General features: G+C 38.4%; 1 protein-coding gene across 1 annotated transcript in view; it reads left to right on the top strand.

Moving 5' to 3' along the window:
* LOC134533172 (dynein axonemal heavy chain 3) overlaps positions 1–20,987 on the top strand; it is a 182,794-nt gene that overhangs the window by 62,201 nt on the left and 99,606 nt on the right. The window contains exons 21-29 of the mRNA XM_063370536.1: positions 1,798–1,975; positions 3,655–3,917; positions 9,218–9,419; positions 13,197–13,400; positions 14,878–14,992; positions 15,349–15,547; positions 16,996–17,164; positions 18,021–18,214; positions 20,154–20,282. Coding sequence (XP_063226606.1) covers positions 1,798–1,975; positions 3,655–3,917; positions 9,218–9,419; positions 13,197–13,400; positions 14,878–14,992; positions 15,349–15,547; positions 16,996–17,164; positions 18,021–18,214; positions 20,154–20,282 — 1,653 coding nt within the window. The remainder of the gene's footprint in view (positions 1–1,797; positions 1,976–3,654; positions 3,918–9,217; positions 9,420–13,196; positions 13,401–14,877; positions 14,993–15,348; positions 15,548–16,995; positions 17,165–18,020; positions 18,215–20,153; positions 20,283–20,987) is intronic.

Raw genomic sequence — 20,987 nt, forward strand, 5'->3', positions numbered from 1 at the left:
TCTCACTTGGTGAAAAGAATAAATCCATCCAGTCTTGCAGTTCCTCACAATCGTAAAGAGAAAATAAATTTTCTGTTCTTGAGTAAGAAAGTTCTGTGCAATTTTTAGCATCTCAAAATTTTCACATTTTATGGTGAGATTTTCTTACACAAAATATTTAAACTCTTCAAATAATCGCGTGTTAACATTTAATTCATTTCAGAAATTTATCGGAAACAATTCTGTTAAACTAACACAACTACTTTCAAAAGATTGTTTATGTTTGCCGTTTGGTAATAAAAATTTACGAACGTTTCCGCAGCAATGTTTGGAAATTCAGACTTGCCAACTGCCTTTCCAAAATATATCTAACGTAAAACGAGCATCGCTTAACACGCACAAGAACGCCGATTTAAAGCAATTTGGTTATGTTGCTTTTAAACTTATTTTAATATGGTTGCAATAATCCACTGTGAATTTGGGTAAAATTTCATTCAAAAATTATTTCATTTTAATTCTTTAAAGTTTAATGTGTAGAGATGTTCACGTTCACGTCACCAAAGATTTTGTTCATGGCCGTATGGTTTACCATGGCAGGTAGCACAAAAAAAATTAGATTGTTTACAATGGCAAATGTAGCTGCCATGATAAAATAGTTAACGTTTACATTATTTGCCGTTTACATTTACATAATTTTCTTTAAACATTTATGGTTTTGTCTAATTATTTTTGAAGGTTTGCTATTAAATGCAGTGCTGCTGCAACGTAATTTCCTAAAAATGCTTTCGCTTAAAGTGGGAAAGTAGATACTGCATTTGTACAGTAGGGAAAATAGCGGTGCAAGTAAATAAATACGTTAATCACCGTAATTCGTAAATCAGTTCCGTAAAAAAAGATTGTATTATGTAGTTTTAAAAATTATATTTGCATGCATTTTAATATTTTCTTACGTTGCGTAGATTATGTATTTTGCAAACTTAAAAACAATGCAGGAATCGGTCATGGTCGATTCCAAAACCATTGTATTCTGAATCCCACGATTCCAGTGGAATCGGTGGAACCGACCGATTCCGGAATCGGAATCGACCCATCACTAGGTAAAATACAAGCTTTCCCCCATCCTTCCTCGCTACAGGTAATATACAAGTTTTCCCCCATATTTCCTCATAACAGGTAATATACAAGCTTTCCCCCATCCTTCCTCGCTACAGGTAATATACAAGCTTTCCTCCATCCTTCCTTGTAACAGGTAATACACAAGCTAATCCGGCACAGCCGTGGTCCTGTTTTTTTATGAGTTGTTACATGTTTGGAACAGGAATGTACTTACAAGGTACGGGTTCAGGGCCGGCGCGTCCGTACAGGCGAACTAGGCGACCGCCTAGAGGGTGCCAAGTAGCTGGGGGCGGCGCAGCACGACACACAACAGCTGATATAATATGTTTAACGATTATTGAAACTAGATGAAAATGGATTTTTGTTAACAGTTGGGAATGTTTATATTGATATAAGTAATTATTTAAAATCCACGGTGACCTGTTTATGATTTGTAATAAGTAAAAAAAGTAAAAAAAAAAAAAAAAATGCAAGCCTGCTTACATTTGATTGTTGACAAAATCTTAGGCTTACATGATGTATTTTGAGAATTTTTTTTTTTGGGGTGTCCGGCGGTGGGTTGGGTTGCGGGGGGGTTAGGGGGGGGGATTAAGGTTTTTCCGCCTAGGGCGCCAATTTACCTTGCACCGGCCCTGTAACGGGTTGGTGATGTGGAGCGGCTGGAGTTGAGCGCGAGTGAGGTGGCCTGTGTGCGTGGGGCAGGGACACGGGCGTCCACATCCTCACGTCGGTGGACAACATCCAGCAGAAGCTTGACGACGACCTGCTGCGCGCCCAGACCATCAGGAGCTCCCCGTTCGTGCGCGCCTTCGAGAAGGAGATGCAGGCGTGGGAGGCCAAGCTCATCTCCATGCAGGACATCCTGGACGCCTGGCTGAAGGTGAGGCCTGTTGTAGTGGCTTGTGAACAAGTCAACAGTGCAGTGCTTGTTTGGATGATAAGTGCTACACTCCAACAGTAACACGTTTTAGACAGCTGCATACTCTAGTCAATCAGACTTCAAAAAATCACTTTCATTGATTAAGAAATCAATATTCAGATACTTGCTGAACTCCCATGCTCAGGTTTATCTGTGGTGACGGTAATGTGTGACTGAACATGCGTGAATGTGTTGGAATTATTATTATTAGTCAATGTATTTTTTTTTTTAATTTTAGAATGTTGAATGTTTTTGTTACTTTTCATGAAATGTTCGGTCACAAAATAGGCAGTGTATCTTTAAAGACAAACAAAATTTAACCAGGGAACAAGACGAAGTTGAAAAATTGTTGGCTTGTTTCAGAAAATTCATTTATCAAATATACTATCTTTGGTTTTAACATTAAAGTTGTTTACATATCTTGGTGAGTCCATTGGTACAAAGCTCGAACATTGTTAAGTGCTAAATTGAGATTTCCTGCTTATAACGTTTTCCTGCTTATAATGTTTCTTTCTTGTACTCCCTTGAAAAACATTATAACAGGGTTCTACTGTAATGACTTTCCTGTGCATCTGTGCACATCAAGAAATGCCTAATTAGATATTTTTTTGAAATTTTAATTTGGCACCCTTTACCAGTTACATTTTTGAAATTTTAATGTGGCACCACCAACGAACACTCAAATAGCCTCACACACACTAGTGGCAACACTTGCTCCTAAAGATGGCCTACTGTGATACCCCCTTTCATATATTTATTTGAACTTTGCATCGGCTAATTTTTGAAATGTGGCACTCCTTACGTATCAGTAGCCAAGTAGCTATGGTTCTTGCCTTCCAACACACAGATAGCTTGCGTCCCTCGGTTCGGGCCTGAGCCACTGCATTCAAAAGATTTTTATTAAAATAACCCAAGCACTACCTCCAACCTGATGAACCAACTGTGACATCGCCAGCAGGCGAGAATAACACCGGCTCCTCACCACGTGTTCCAACAACCTTTGGAGGAACAATCTGTTGCTGTTGCTGTTGCCGTTGCCCCGCTCCCCCCGCCCCATAGGTAGGCCCTATGAGTCTCTACCTCTCCCTACTAAGTGATTTTGGGAAACCATGGAAAAAACCAAAATCAGGATGGTTCAATCGAGATTTCAATCTGAATTCTTTGTGATGCTGATCCAGTGTCTTACCACTTGCTCAATATTTCATAATTTATTTACAAGTTGTCATATTTTCACCAAATGACAGAGCATAAGATAAAGAGATTTGATGTGCAGTGCACCAATTAACTTGAATATCTTTAAGTACGTACTCATGTTTGTAATCAAATTATAAATGGATGGTAATGCTCTTACTATTGTTTTTCATTAAAATTATTAATTTTTGAGAGAAATATGACTGCTCTACAATAAAAATAAGTCACTTTAATATGGTTCTTTTTATTGTTTAACTGCAGATTTTTCTCTCTTCTTTGTGGTTGGTACGTTCTTATATGTTTATTGGTATGCTTTAGTTCTCTAAAACTTATTTAGTTTCATGTTTTCATGTACTTGTTTCTTTAAATTGGTTCTGGTTATCTGGAGGTTTGGGTTATGGGGGGCTGACTTAGAAAGGTTTTACTGTATGTACACATGTACGTTGCAGTGCCAGATGACTTGGCTGTACCTCGAGCCCATCTTCAGTTCGGAGGACATCATGCGGCAAATGCCGGACGAGGCGAAGCACTTTCGAACGGTGGACAAGACGTGGCGAGAAATCATGGCCAACACGGTGCGAGATTTGCACGTGCTGATTGCCACAGACTACAAGGACATGCTCAAGCTTCTGAAGCAGAACAACTCTCTCCTTGAAGTGATACAGAAAGGCCTCAACAACTACCTCGAGAAGAAGAGGTTGTTTTTTCCCAGGTATGCCTCCTTAGCTAGGCTAGGTTATAAACCAGTGATGTGTTGAACACCAGATTCCTCTAATCTAATCTATTCAAGAATCAGCCCCTCAAATCTTATTCTAGATCTCAAGAGCAAGGAATAAAATAATATATTACCACAAACATAGAAACTATAGTTTTGAAGAAACATCGAACAATTCAACACTTCAGATTATATTAATAAAAAACATTTTATATGTTCAGTATCCAAACAGTTAATTTTTATCACAAATATTCACTGCAGGGCTAAAAACATATTCTGAGAGAACTTTGTCTGGTGGAAAATACAGAAATTTGTTTTATGGGTTTCGAAGAAGAAAATAATTATATGCCTTGTCAACTACAGGGCTTTTAAGGTTAGAATTTCTGAATATGTATATCCTTGAATATAAAAACTTTTAAATACTAAATATTTAGATACAAGTTTTTATGGTTTTATTCTTAAGCCAATTTGGTTTTTAAAACATGAGTTTTGTCTTATTGTTTTTATTCTTATAAACTCTGATTTTGTAGATGATTTAGGTGAGACTAAAATGTTAGTTAACACATATTTCTTCAAAATATTTTAATTTTGATTGATACTCTATGCTTTTTTAGTACAAAAGTAATTTGTAATATGCATAAACATGTCAATGATAGATTTACTCAGGATGATAAAAATAAATCATCATGAGAAAATTTTACCAATGTCAATTATAAATACAAAATCGATCAATGTAAAATTCAATTGTTTTGTATTGATTCTGTCCATACATTGCTGGATGGTCTCAAGTGATGGGAGTTCCTCCGCACGTGTTGGCCATCCTGATCACGGACAACGTATGATCTCGGAGTCGAAGACTTGTGTACAATTTCTGCTGGTTCCCACTGATTGTTTCTATTTAACAAGACCCTATCTTGGTGCTCGAACTCGGTTGCCTTTCTTGCCCGTTGATCATACCACTGTTTGATCTTCGCTTGCCTGTTACGTAGTTCTTCTGCTACCTTTCCCTGCACTTCCGGTTGTAGTAACTGCTGCCTCATTGGTAGTTTCGTCCTTACCCGGCGACTCATTAGCAACTGTGCTGGTGACAGGCCTACAGCAGTCAGAGGAGTGTTTCTGTACTCTAGTAACATGACAGGTAGATCACTAGACGAATCCGAACACCTCCTCAACATGTTCTTAGCAATCTGCACTGCTCGTTCTGCAAGCCCATTCGACTTTGGGTAGTGAGGACTTGCTTTCACTACTTCGAAGTCCCAACTCATTGCGAACTGCCTGTATTTATAGGAGTTAAATGGCATATTGTCTGAAATAATGAGCTTTGGCACACCATGAGTAGCAAACACAGATTTCAGTCCTCTTATGACTTCATTGGCTTGTTTATTTGCTACTGGTACTATTTCAATCCACTTGGAATAGTAGTCAATGACAACCATATAGCTGTTGCCCCCATAGTCACAAAGATCAATACCAAGTTTCTCAAACGGTAATTCTGGAATGTTGTGAGATATGAGTGGTTCTGCTTTATTCTGGCTTCTGAATTTTTGGCATGTGAAACACCTATTTACCAATATCTCAATGTCTTCTGCCATTTTTGGCCAATACAGTACTTGCCTGGCTCGTGCTTTGGTTCTTTCTATGCCTAAGTGGCCCTCATGGAGTAAGAGTAGCATCTGCTGCCTCAATGCCACTGGCACTACAATGCGATCATTTAAGAACACTAGACCCTTGTCGAGATGCAAGCAATTCCTTTGGACAAAGTACATTTGAGCTTGCTGGCTGACTTGATGTTTGTGTTCTGGCCACCCATTTTGACAGTACCTCATAACCTCACACAGTGCTGTATCCTTAGCAGTTTCCCGCCTGAACTCATCCTTTCTAGTAGTCGACACCTGACTTGTATCACTCACACTCACAAGGTGAACCATTTCTGCAGACAAATCTTCATCTGCATGTTCCACTTCTGGCAAATACGCCCTTGACAGTAAGTCTGCTACATGCATGAGTTTGCCTGGAAGATACTCTACCGACAGCGTGTACCGTAGCAGCCTGATTTTCATCCGTTGAAGTCTAACAGAATACACATCTGCTATACTTTTCTTAAACACTGGAACTAATGGTTTGTGGTCTGTGTGTACTATGACATGCCTTCCATATATGTAGTGATGAAACTTTCTCGCTGCAAACACAATACTGAGCATTTCCTTCTCGACTTGTGCATAATTCTTTTCTGCTGAGGACAAACTTCGGGAAGCATAGCTGATTGGCTGATCATCACACATTAAACAACATCCCAGTCCATCTTTTGAGGCATCACACTGAATGGACAGTTTTTTGTTGGGGTCATACAAGCCGAGTACTGGTGCCTTGCTGACCAACTCCTTGACTTGCTGCAACACATCAGTGTGCACTGGTAACCACTGCCACTCAGTATCGTTCTTCAGTAGTTCCCTCAGTGGAGCTATGATGCTAGCCAAGTTAGGTAAAAACTTCCTTAAGTAGCTGATGAAACCCAACACTCTTTGCAGCTCAACTTTATTGGTGGGTGTTTGTAGTGCTAGAATAGCTCGCACCTGGTCGGGATCTGGCTGCATACCATTTGAGGAGAACACATGCCCAAAATACCTTGCCTCCTTCTTTTTGAACTAAATCTTGCATACATTGAACTTCACATTTAGCGCTCTCGCTCTCTGTGCTACCTGTAACAATATTTGATCGTGCTCAACTTCATTTGCAGCAGCAATCAAGAGGTCATCAAAGTATACTAGTACCCCTGGAATATCACCAAAGTTTTGCATGTTTATTCGTTGAAAAATTTCAGGTGCACTCGATAACCCAAATGGGAGCCTGAGAAATTTATAACATCCAAATGGTGTGCTGAAAGTGCAGTACATACTTGATTCCTCATCTAGTTCCACCTGGTAAAACCCATCTTTCAGGTCCAACACTGTGAAAATGGACTTATTGTTCAGCTGGCAGCTCAACTCCTCTAATGTTGGTATCATGTGATACTCCCTGCAAATTGCCTTATTCAGGTCTACTGGATCTAGACAGAGTCTGAGACTTTTGTCGCCCTTTTCAACAACAGTTAGGTTGCTAACCCATCCAGTTGGCTGATCAACCTTGGCAATAATTCCCAGCTTAACAAGCTCGTCCAACTTGATTTTTAATCTATCTCTTAAGGCAAAGGGCACTCTTCGAGGTGGTTTAGCAACTGGCTGAACAGATTTATCTACTACCAATGTGCACTTGTTCGGAATACACCCGACTCCCTGAAATACATCTGCAAATTCTGAGAGGAACTTATCTTCCAATAAAACGCTACTGTGTAAGGTGTGGACAAAACTGCGAGAAACTAACTTCAAACACACGCATCCTGGCAGTCCAAGAATGGGCATTCTGCAGCTACCATCTTCAACAACAACAAACTCCAGGCACTCCTGAGCACCATCTGCTGTATTTACTCCACACATTAGCTTAATGACACCCACTGGTTTCACTTTTTTGCCGCCGAACCCTTCGAGTGTTATGTGTGACCATTTCAACTGGGTTGGGCGAGCCAGCTGCTTCACAATACTCTGTGATATGATATTTACCTCTGAGCCCGTATCAAGCTTGAAATATACAGTCTTACCTTCAACCCACATTTCTTGGATCCACTCCTTTCGGCCTGGCTTGGCATCCTCCACCCCGGTCGTTGCTTCTGCCACTTCTAATGTGCTGACAAAGAACTCTTCCATCTCACCTCCCGTTAACCTAACCTCTTCAACTTGGTTGGTGCACACGGTTGCAAAATGATTGAACTTCATGCACTTGTAACATTTTTTTCCAAAGGCAGGGCACTCATTCTTCCTATGTACCCTCTCGCACCTTCGGCACTTAGGACTTCCTTGTTGCACATGCTTCTGTTTAGCCCCCCCTTTGTATGGTACCTGCTGCTGTTCAGTTGATTTCTGCTTTCTTCTATTTCGCCACACAGTTTCAACTGTGCCTCCTCTCGGGTGAATTTCATCATCCGACGAATCCTCACGCCGATTAACAGGATTGACAGCTTTGGTTTGTATAGCGTCGGCACGTTGCTTGCCTAGCTCAGCCACCCTACACTGTTCCATTGCCCGTGACAAGCTGAGATCCGGTTCACGCAACAAATGTTCCTGCAGCCCTTTGTCCCGAATGCCCAAAACTATTCTGTCCCGCACAACACTGTCTGTCTGGTCCTTGAAGTCACAACTTTGAACCAGCTTTTTTAAATCTCTCACAAACGAGTCAAACGGCTCTCCCTCTTCCTGAGATTGGCAATTAAACTTGTACCGCTCAACTACGATATTTTTTACAGGGTTACAATAATGTTCAAATGCTCGCAACACCTTTTCAAAATCCCTACGGTCTTCCGCTGGAAGATCGAATGTGTTGAACAACTCAACAGCCTCGTCTCCTATGAGGTTTAACCACATCGCCGCCTTGACTGCCGATGGTTTAGACTCATATCCAGTCGCCAGCATAAAAATATCAAAGCTCTGTTTGAACCGCCGAAAGTGTTCACACAGATTTCCATCTAGAAGCAGCGCCGGCGGTGGCTTAAACGATTCCATCGCGCCGAAACCTGTATAACCTCTATCTCCACGTGGCACAACAAGGAAACAACACCACTAAGGTCACGTTGCGAACACTATGCGATTTACTACCGACTGCGCCATGTTGTGTTTTCACCTTGTTTAAATGGACATCAACTCATTACACTGTACGACTATCACATATTTATTCAAAATCGCTCTACTCATTATGTTACATTCACTCTCCACCATTACATCACGATCCACTGCCCGCTCTACCACTTCTTTTCATAGATACCAACTCTCATAGATGCCAACATCACATATCACAACAATAAACAGTATACAGTAAAACCTTTTTAAAAGTTCTCATTCTGTTGTTGGTTGTAGACATCTTGTTCTACTGATATAGGTGGCTGGTGATATATTTATAGTTCTCAATCAAAATGCATCGAATTCAGAAAGGTTAAGTAGGGTACACTGTAATGTTATTGTAGTGCTTTCAGCACTATTTGGTTAATTATCTGTTTTGTTGTCAATCACTTTATTATGCCACTAACTAGTGTTGTGTTGTGCTTATTACACATTATAGTTATTTTATATAAAGTTTTGCTGATCTATCACTATTAAAATAATTTTCTATGTAATATGTTCAAAATAAAATATTCAGTAGTGATCTTATATAGGAATGTGTAGCAAACATTGAAATGTGAAATTTAATAAATATTAATTTTTTCCTTGTAGATTTTTTTTCTTGTCCAATGATGAGTTGCTGGAGATCCTTTCGGAAACTAAAGATCCTCACAGAGTGCAGCCTCACTTGAAGAAGTGTTTTGAAGGAATCCATCGATTGGAGTTCACAGAAGAAGATGAAATTGTGGCAATGGTTTCATCGGAAAATGAAATTGTGGAATTCAGCGGTGTCATAATTCCTGCTGATGCAAAGGTTTGCTTTATTTATACAATTTTGCATTATTTGCTGTTTATAAATTCTCACAGTAAATAATTAAATAGAAAGTTATGTTAGATGGTCACGTTATTGGTTTAAATTAATATTTTTTTCTTTATTGTTGAAATTACAGTTTTAGCCTAATATTATGAGGCATTCATTTGGGATATGTAATGTACAGCTGCATAATAGCTCGTGTAAGTTATGTTGAGTTTCTTAAAGAAGGCATTGTTTATAAAATTTGTAAAGTAGCTAATCAAGTTTTAAAATATTCACAAGACTATAAACTTAAACAAGGGTTGACTCCATCAGAGTGGTATAGGGTGCTGACTGACACTGCATAACCAAGGGCTTCTCAACTCTCATCATGCCTGTTGGAATACAGAGCAAAATAATCAATTATTTTGAATTGGCAAAATCTCCAAAACCAAATTTGGCTTCAGTGATAAAAAATAAAATTAATAACAATAATAATAATAAAATCCAGTAGTACTTAAAATCTCGGTGTAAAAAATTATATTTTTTTTATTATTTTACACTTTGAAAAAATAAAATAATATTTTACTTATTGTGCTTTGAAAAGTGTTCATGTCAATTTTCCTATTTTCAGAATTGTTAATGCCACGGTTATTATAGGCGTAACTTTTGGTTTCTGATTTTGCCTCGGTTACAAACTTTAATGACGATTTTAATCAGGGATGATTGTTTAAATTAAACTAGTTATGCTAGGTGATGTTAGTTTTGACACGGTGTGATGAGCTAATCCAGGAAGGAAAGGGGTCTGAAAAGCCACCTCCTTCCATCTGATTGCAGTTTACATTGGATATAATTATATTACCTGGGTAAAACCCTAGTTTCTCAACACGACCAACCCCCTTAATGAGCGTCAGGTTCCACCTGTGGATGAGCTGAATGTGTGTGCCATTAAGGGCTTGCGTAGGTGTCTGCAAAATGTGAACAACGTACAGTGAAAGTGTTGTGAACGTTTGTTGTTTGTTTGCTAGGGTTTTACATCACACGTTTATTCACGGAGGCTCAAGGTAATAGCACCTCCAAGAATATAGTTGGCTCTGAACCACTTCATTACTGACTCACTGCTTATAAATACAAGTCATACATGGTTGTTGGGATCAAACACATGACCCTCGACTACAGGAGGCCTGTGTGAAACTTCAACTAAGCGAATCATATGAAAATTCTTTTTAATATTCTATTTGACTTCATCAGGGAATTTGCTATTCATTTCACTCGAAGTTTTGGATGTGAAGGTTTGCTTTTGTGATGAAGTACAGGTGTGCTTTTATCACTGCACAAAATTAATATTGTGCATTGTTATTATATCATTTCTATAGGGCCCAAATGGTTATAACAAGAACAAATATAACAAGTTAAAATATTATTTTTTTATGTCATTCCAGTATTTTATAAAAATAAGTGTTAAGAAAAAAATTCAGAATTTGATTTTACTTCATAAATAATTTAAATATTTGCATCAATTACTAGTATTTGTACAGGCCTACCCGTGACATGAGTTAATGTGAAGAATTTCGGAGGTTCGTTCCCAACATCCCAGCATGACACACATTTATGAGTTCTGATATGATAACGGAGTTGGTAATCACATTCAGGACCACAGGCATGCAGAATTAGCAAATTCCTATATTATCGATTGTCAATATAGTTTGGGCCGGGGGGAGGGGGGAGAGAGAGAGAGAGAGAGTGAGATAGTTATCTTAGAAAAAAAAAATTCTGTTCAGTAGTTTTAAAACCAGTTGTAGTAAGCTGCTCCATGTTATAAAAATATATGATTATTGGCCCTCTTCAAAAAAAAATTTTTAATGAAATGTACCTTTGAAATGTAAAGTTTGAAATGTAGCCAGCCAGTAAAGGAAACACTGTGCTGAAATGCAAACGGACGGTAATGATAAACTCTGAGAAAACTGAAATCAGCGACAGCATAATAATAACACAAGGTCAACAGCTGGAATATAGCCATGATGAGGTCATTACGGAATATGCCGAACCATACTGATGTCAAGGGTCATCTGCGTTTTTAACAGTTACGGATGTTTGTCGTTAAATCTTGGAAATCAACATGGATGGGCACTTGATCCCAGCTGAGATTCTGAATTACAGGGTCATAACATGACCTATGTGGGTGCTAGGCTCGATTATTCCCTCCCGTATACCCGACCATGAAAACTCACTCACTCTCAGCATCGGTTAAACTATTTACAATAATTGTATATGGTAATTATGTGGGCTGTTAAGATAACTCAAACGCCTTAGTCTCTCAGTAGTACACACGTAGTCGCTCGAAAGTAGATGGCCAGTATTCTGGTAAGATTATGTTTATTTTCCGCAATCATTACACAGAGTTATTAAAATAAAACATTAGAAAACGTTACTACAGATAAAAAGCCAATGGGACGCACTCAGTTTAAGTGTGGATTAGATCACCACTTGACCTGGACTGGAAAAAGCAAGTTCGTCGGTGATGTCAAAAATTTGTAAGTGAAATTTAAAATATTTAAGTTAAACCGTCTACCACCCAAATTAGGTCTCAGGAAAAAGTTTAAATGGTTTAAAAATGAATAAGCAGACGGTGGATGTTTCTAGATCAGTTCAGAAAACGGCTATGTCCTCGAGGTGTGATGATGGCTGCATCCTACTCCAGACTCCAGGTGACAATCTGGTGAGACTAGACAGTTTTCATGACCACACGGGAAGTGTACCAAATGACCGCTAGGTATTTTTGATAACGTGCCGTGACCAAAACCATATAATTCCTTCAATATTTTGCTTATTAAATTACAGATACCTGGAGCTAATAATATGAAATACGTAGTAGCAGTTTTAGTTTTAAATTTCAAAACTAAATCGCTCATACAAGGATGCATTCCAAAACGTTTGCATGTAGCGTAGCTCTGACCTTATTATAATAACCTGAAAAACATGGGCACTTGGAGGTTTGAAAAATTACAATTCTGCTATTGATTAGACAATTAAATATTAATGAGGTATGTGGACAGGCTCTACACATGCCTACACATGGTGGCGGAATGATACACATGCACGCATGCACACACTGCTGGTGGGAGGTTTGAAATTATGTGGCAGCCATAAAGCATGTTCATGGGGGTTGAGCAGGTCAAGTCACATGGAGCTTAAGGGAGGGTGTAGCTCTGGTCGACATCAATACAGTGTCAGATTTAAGACCTTTCACTATCGTTCATAAACTCATTCATAGCCCACATGCCCTCGGAGGAGCACAACCACAGGACATTGAACCCTAGTATATTCTTTCAATGATTTGTGCAATGGGGAAGGTTGATTTAAATCATTAATTTTGGACATATGCCATTGGTAGTTTGCAGTTTGTCATAGAGAAAATCTGAAGATGGTCAAAGAAAGATGAATTCACAAACACACAGAAAACAAGCCAAAATCAGCTGATGTCAAAATTTTGTTGTTTGTCTGTACTTACTCTTTTGTTGCAACTCTTTCGTCATCAGCTCTTCGTGGTCTTCATTGATATTTTTCTGACTAATTTCCTGCCAGTGAATTCTCTGTGCTACCTTTAAATTTATTTCATATTGGCTGATTTTGGCTTTTTTTTCTTTTTTTTTCTGTGTGTTTGTGTATTCATCTTTGTTTGTACGTTCTTTGGGTTTTCTCTATGACATGCAGTGTGAACATGTCAGAACTAATGTTTAAAACTGAAACCCTATGGACGAACAAGCACGTGAGAGGAATCGTGGGCATGTTGTCCAGGGCATGGTGGAGAAGTGGCTCCAGCAGGTGGAGGAGAACATGATGCTGTCGGTGAAGGACCACTGCCTGGAGGCAGTAGCAGCATACCTCACCACCGCCAGGGTCCAGTGGCTGCTGGACTGGCCGGGACAGGTCGTCATCTGCGCCACGTCCATACACTGGACCACCGAGGTGTCGGAGGCCATCGACAACCACACCTTGAAGGTCAGTCACACACCCGAAGATATGTCAACAACTACTAGCTGAAGTACCTGGCATTGCCCGGGTTAAACACATCATAATATAAGGAACATCACTACCGAGTTTCAAGTCTGTAGGACACAAACTATAAAAACAGGAAATTTTTATTTTAAAAAGTACCATTGATTGCACAATCTTGGTGCGTTTAAACTACAAAATATTAAGTTTCTGGAAGTTAGCAACATTGATTCATATGTAAAGACTTGAAAAGAAGACCCTTTCACTAGAGACAAGATTATTTGGCGAATAGCAATAAAACTAAAAAAAAAAAAAACAGTGATATTAAGTCAATACACCGTCAAACATCAAAATGGAAGTCAATAACCTCATAACACTGAAATGCAGAAAAATTCACCTCAATTACCTTATTTAAGCTATTAAAATATAGTTGATTTCATAAATATTTAGTTTGGTTTTTATTTAAAAACGTATGATTTTAGAAACTATTTAAAAAAATAATAATTTCAGTGTTTTTTCAGAGTATACCATATATAGACATGAGTAAAGCCTACAGAGAAATATCATGAGTATAATGTAATAAGTAAAATGATTTTGGGCTATTAACATTGCATATCGATATATTGATTATTGCATGATTTATTTGCAGTTTTTTTTGTTTAGCTTTTTCTCATCAGTATATGTAGTATTTTTTATGTAAATATTTTAAGTGTCTTACTACGTATTGTTGAAGTAATTAATCAATGTAATTGTGTTCTATAAATGTTCCTATTATTACATGTGTTTTATTTTTAATGACAATAAAGACAAAATCCACTATTTTTAATGATGAAATTAGCCTTTTTATAACACTATAAAATCTTGCTCTATTTATCACTTTGTGTCACATATAACCCATGGTTCACATGCTGGATGCTGGATGCTGCGGCAGTGACCTTCAGTGGCAGAAACCCGCCTGCTGACTTCCTCCCTACACCACCTACTCAACATGCACAGCCAATTAGCGCTGCTCTTGCTGCCTGTTGTTAACCCCTCCTCCCACCCAGATACAACACTCATTGTCACTACTTGTTTCTTCCTTCGCCTGCCGGAATGCCAGCATTTCAACCTCCATTCGGAAGAGTCCACCTGATGCAGATTCGATGAAGTTGAACACCCGTTTACAAGCACTTTGTGCGTACCACTTTTTGCAAGGCAGATGTGTTCTTTGGGCACAGTAAATAGCCTTGCACTAGAAATTGTCTAATCATGTCTTTTACAGACTGTCAACCATGTGCATGCTCTGGTGGGGAATCCCTGCCTCCTTTCGACTTCTGAACGAGACACAAAGCAGGCAAAGTGTTCTCTGCCTGGTAAGACTTGGCTGTGTTGTGATGGTAAAGAAACCACTGTGTCATCCGTTTCCTTAGTAGAAGGGCAAGCATTTGAGAAAGGCGTCAGTGAGCTTGGGGTAGTGACCTCTTGATGCATTTGATGGTTGCAGGAATACGCTGTGGAGACGAGCGGTCATATAGAGGAGATGGTACTCATGGTGCGCGGAGAACTGACTTCTGGTGCTCGCATCACTGTAGTAGCCCTTATAGTCATCACAGTTCATGGTAAGTGCGGAACATCATCCTATGGTTATGACTCATAAGGGTCTATTGATCCCAGGATTTTGTAATTGAATGAGGATGTGTAAGCAAAATAACGTACAAGTTCTCTTGATTACAAACATTTATGGGGCTTGCCCTTTTGATTGTCTGCTTGCTGTTCTTCGAAACAACACAGCTAATCATAGCTGATATATGTTATAGTTCAGCTGCTCATAGACCACCTGACATGATGTTTGGTGCAGACAGTACATAGTGTTATGGCAACTGTATGGAGCTAATAGGATGTGCAACATTCTAAGTGAGCTGACTATGTTCAAATATGGTAGATTTGTTGCACACCTTACTAATACTATGTGCAGCAAGAGACGTGGTGGACAACCTGGCAGAGCTGAACGTGTCTACGACTCTGGACTTCAACTGGATCTGTCAGCTGCGCTACTACTGGTTGGAGAACTCGGTGACTGTGTCGATGATCACGACGCAGGTGCAGTATGGTTTTGAGTACCTGGGCAACACACCCCGACTAGTTATCACGCCGCTTACCGACCGCTGTTACAGGTTAGCTGCTCGTATCTTTCTAAAGTTTTGAGGACATGCATTTTCCTCTTTATGTCCTGAAGGTCTGTGGAGTGAAAAATCTGAAGTCTGTGTCGTGAAACTTGTCCCAAATTTGACAGTTCTCAAAAGTAGTACCGGTGCTACATATTTCAAAAATGTCACATGCAAAGCAACATATGATATTTATTTAGGAACACTGACAATGAATTTATTTGTTTGAAAACACTAGTGACAGAGTAACGGTGACAGAAGGATAGATGACTCTGATACTTTTGAGACCTGTTCGATTTCAGATAAGTTGCATGACAAAGACTTCAATTGATTGTAATGAGGAAATCTATAATGAAAACATTCAATAAATGGAATCTGGTTATATGTAAGGTAACTTACTTAAAACTACCAAATTACAATATTTCTTTTAACGAACAGTTTGCATTCTCAGAAAGTGTTTATTAAAGTTAAGGTTTTTTAGTCAACTTAGATTCAATTCCCATTTCAGACATCCTGATTTCAGTTTTACATGATTTTTCCCTATGTCACTCCAGGCAATGCTAGAATGGTTACTTGCCAAAGACCATTGCTGATACATTCTACAGTTTCTTGCTTTGTTTTCGTCACATATGTCCGTCCATCTCTAGAAGCTTAGTACCAACATCACGTCATGAAAAACCAAAATTATAATTAAAAATCAAGGAACGAAAAATACTACTTCAAAGGTTTGGACAAATGCAATCATATTTAAATTTTATAAAAGTAATATAAGAGTTGAATGTAAGTAGCTTAAAAGAAAAAACAAAAACATAACTCATGACATGATTTTACCTAAGTTAGACTAATTACGTTGTTAGAATTATTTTAAAAGATTTGTTACTGTACAGGTATGTTGTTTAAATAATATTATGACTATTTGTATTCAAAATTTTCTTTGAACCTCCTCTGTTTTGTATCCAGCAGCTTGCTATATATATATATATAAAAAGCAAAAATCAAACTATCTGTATGCAAATCATCAAGTCTAATGGAGTATCACATATTTAACCCAATCATCGCCCAGCACACATTGTGTGAGGATAGAGAGGCATGTTTTATGATCAGAACACAGATTTCCTGGCTATAGAGCATGCAGACAAATGGAAAGGAATGTAGAGATCTTGATAAAACACTGTTCAACATCATCTTGTTTTTGTGAAACAGGTCATTAAGATCATATTTGGACGAAGGAGGGGACAGTCGCAGCATGGCTCTCGCTTTTACAAGAACAATCCTTCTTCCGAGAACACAATAATCCATCATTTTATCCTCGAGGAATAGAAGAAAATGTCGTCGTCGTCATAACTGTCAGGCTCGAAATGAAGTAGTGCAAGTTGTTCGCAACTGTTGTCGCGCGTGGCCGACACGTAGAACTGTGGGTGTGTGGGGTGACCACGGACCGTGCGTCTGCCGGGCAGGACGCTGATGGGAGCCCTGAAGCTGAACCTGGGCGGAGCGCCCGAGGGCCCGGCGGGCACCGGCAAGACCGAGACCACCAAGGACCTGGCCAAGGCAGTGGCCAAGCAGTGCATCGTCTTCAACTGCTCCGACGGGCTCGACTACAAGGCCATGGGCAAGTTCTTCAAGGTCGGCACCGCTCCCACCACCGCCACTCCACTGCCCGTTGGTTAACCTTGTTTCTCCCATCCTAAGTGGAGCCAAGATTTTATGGTGTCATAAAAAAAGCAAATTTCATCATTTAAATTAGATAAACTTGAAAAATAAAACTTTATCAAACTACATCTTTTCATCCAAATCGTTAGAGCCGTTTCCGAGATGCCAATGTATAGACACACACACATGCACACACAAGAATTAATCATTTAATAGTATTAGATAACGAGGTGATTGAGGTGAATTTGGCTGCTTTTCGGTGTTATGTGGTGTTATTGACTTCCATTTTGATGCTTAGTGCTGTATTGACTTAATTTCACTATTATTTAGGTTTTATCGTTATTTACATTATAATCTTGCCTCTAATTTTAAGCTGTAGTTTTTTCCGTACATGTTTTCGAAAATTTATTTTTTCACTTTTCCTCTTAACACTGTTTGCCCATTTACCTCCTGTATCATGCTCTCGATTTAGGCGTAGACCACAAATTCACAATTAAGTTAAGTATAGTCTGAAAATTTTATGAATTATTACTATTTTTTTCTGTACAATTTTACTAAATTATTTTTTTTTATGAAATTCTGTAAGAAAAAGAAAATCGGTTCAAATTAGTGATTAATTAACTTCTATTAAATAAATGGGTTATATATTTAAGGTTTTGTTGGCAAAAATATATAGTTACACTTGTTTTCAGGGGGTATGCATTTTGTGCTTTAAGTTTAGTATTTTTTGATTCAAGCTTATATCAAGCAGGAAGTAATACAGGTTCAGTAACATTTCTTGAAAATCAATGTAGAACTGCGGTGATATAAGCATGAGACTGTGTTTCAGGGTCTGGCGCAGGCTGGAGCATGGGCCTGCTTCGACGAGTTCAACCGTATAGAGCTGGAGGTGCTGTCAGTCGTCGCCCAGCAGATTCTCAGCATTCAGATGGCGATCGGCCAGAAGTTGGACCGCTTTGTGTTTGAGGGCACCGAGATATCTCTCGACCCCACCTGCTCCATATTCATCACCATGAATCCAGGGTGAGAAGCATAGTCTGCTTGTTGTTTCATTATTCTGTTATAGTCAAGGACGTTTGCAAAACGGAGAAGTAGGGAGGATGGATGGGGGTGATCGGTATCCCCTCCTCTTCCTCCCGAAATCCTAAAAAAAATCTATAAAATCTAGCATTCTCACCAACAAAAGGAAATAATTTAATAGGAAACAATGGGCATAATGGTTCTTTTCCACTCTGAAGTGAAATTCTGCGTACACTCCTGGTTGTAGTACCCCTCTGTCCTTGAAGACTTCTGATCTTTTTGCCATTTCATTATCTCTCCATGTTTTTGCTAAATGGCAGTCTAGTCCAACTGTGCAATGAATGAATGAATAGATGGATGATTGAATAAATCATCAAATTATTTAACGTATTTACCCGCAGAAGAACCCTGCAAAGGGGTCGCAGCTATAAGTTTAGTCAAAAAAATCCACCTTTTTTTTTTTCCATAAGAGTAGCCCTCAAGTATGAATTGCATCATATATCTGTCTACAGTTGAGTACAATGTACACCAGCATATTTGAACAAATAAATTTTGCACATCACTTGCTTAAGAGTGGTGGTACTTTTTAGAAGCATTAAATTAAAGGTTAGTCTCATTTTTATTATAAAATTATTCTTATAAAAGACTCTTTACTACATAGAAAGCCATCACATTCATTTGTCAGTCCACAATATACTTCAGTTGATTATGATATCCTTTGAGGCATAAAGTGTTGTTTGTATTGAAGTTGTACGACACACCAGAAATGTTTATCAGCAGAAAATACTTTTGATAATTTTGGCTTTACATTATCTAGAAGATCATTAATATTTATCTTCCCTTTGGAAGCTTTTTAATCATTGCATATAGTGGTTGTTAAAGTGTACAAAAAGAGTTTAAACTACAGAAAACACATTTTTTTTTTTTTTTTAAATAATTTTGCCCTTACATTACAATACATATTTTATAAAATACGGTAGACTTTCCTATTTTATTTAGTATTGATCTCATGAAACATTTTAATTACTTCAGAAAATGCATTGTCATTATTTTTGATTACTTTTTCTGTGTAATATGCAACAAATTTCCTAAAAAATTTGTAACATTCATCTTACCTTTAATTTTGTTTGCCAGTCAGTGTAGCTGGAGTAGTTGAATGGAAAAAAAAAATCTATTGTGCCACAAAATCAAACACCTGAAAGTAACATCACTAAAGCAAAGCTTTTTCTTATCCATTTTAATTTTAAAAAAATTTCTGTCATGCACAAGCATGTTTTTCTCCAATTGCAAAAGAATTTAACATTGTTACATCTTTTTATAAATTGGGAAATTTTCACACCCACATCCTTTCCAGCAAATAACCACGCCCGGTTTCAGTATATTTAAAGTTTTTCTTTACTTAAATTAAGTCACTTGTTTTGAAGATTTTTTTAATTTTCAGTTAAACTTGTAACAAAAAAAAATATTTTATTTAAAATGTGGTTTTAGAAAGTTTATAAATAATGATTCAATATGATTCTTCTAAACAAAGCTCGGTATTCCACATATTGTCATCAATAGCACACTTTTTCCAAGCAAAAAATAATAATAATACTGTCATTTGCGTTCTTTGAATGAGTAAATATATTAAATTACATATGCTACATCAGATCATCAGATTTATTGTCTTGGCAGTTAGTTTATTGCCATTATTAAAAATTAAATTATGTATAGAGAAAATAGTGTTTGCCATCGGCCATTTGTAGTTTTTTTCAACTCCATTTTTCTGCAGATTATCTCGGTTGATTTAGTTTGTGGCTTTGTTTGTGTCCCTCAGGTCTTTCTGTAGCTTGTTGCCCACCTGAGCTCTAGTGAATTACTTACTGTATTTATCCAGTCTCGTGGAAGAGAAGAGTCTTGTCATCGCGAGTTGGTGACAGTTGGTGTGTTCCTGTTGTGGCAGGTATGCAGGACGGCAGGAGCTGCCAGACAACCTGAAGGTTCTCTTCCGCACCGTCGCCATGATGGTACCCGACTACGGCATGATTGGGGAGATTTCGCTTTACTCTATGGGCTTTGTTGAAGCTAGAAGGTGAGCTGCAGTCTGACATTGTGCTAAGAGTTGTGTGAATATTACACTATTGCACGGCATTTGCTAACACTCAGTTGTTACAAAGTTATGTCTTTCAGCAAAATGTGCACCAGATGTCCATTTTACTTGGCTGCTTGCATGAACACATAGATTTAGTTTTTGACATGCTTGCTCATTTCAATTGACCTAATGAGTAAACAGCACACAGTTTTCATATTTAAAAGTCCAAATACAGTAGAATCCCGCTGATGCGACCCCTCACGGTTCCCGGAAAAACGGACTTATAAACGGAATGGTCGCAATAGAGAATTCGGGCCAATTTTTACCCCCCCCCCCCCCCCCTCCTCCCCCCCAAATATAGTCAAATACATAAAATACTCGCGCTAAATCAATTTGCGTCACGCGAGTTCGGCTATGCTAGCCGGCTGGTTGTTATTTTCGTTCAAAACGTGGCGAAGGAACTTGTGTGGATCAGGTAGAAAACATTAGGCTATAAACGAAAGATATAAGAACAATGCTATCCTGAAATGCTGTGACATGTTTTTGGAGTAGATAATCACAGCGACAGACCGACAGGATGAGCTCCCGCCCTGCCGTCAGCGATGTTTATTTTGACAGCTCAAGCAATTATCTTTTCCTCGTCCCTTCGCAGCGTAAAAAAAAAAGAAAAGAAAAAAACGTTGAAATGCAGATGGAAAAGTAACT

Source organism: Bacillus rossius, chromosome 6 (assembly GCF_032445375.1).
Source record: "Bacillus rossius redtenbacheri isolate Brsri chromosome 6, Brsri_v3, whole genome shotgun sequence".
NCBI lineage: Eukaryota > Metazoa > Arthropoda > Insecta > Phasmatodea > Bacillidae > Bacillus > Bacillus rossius.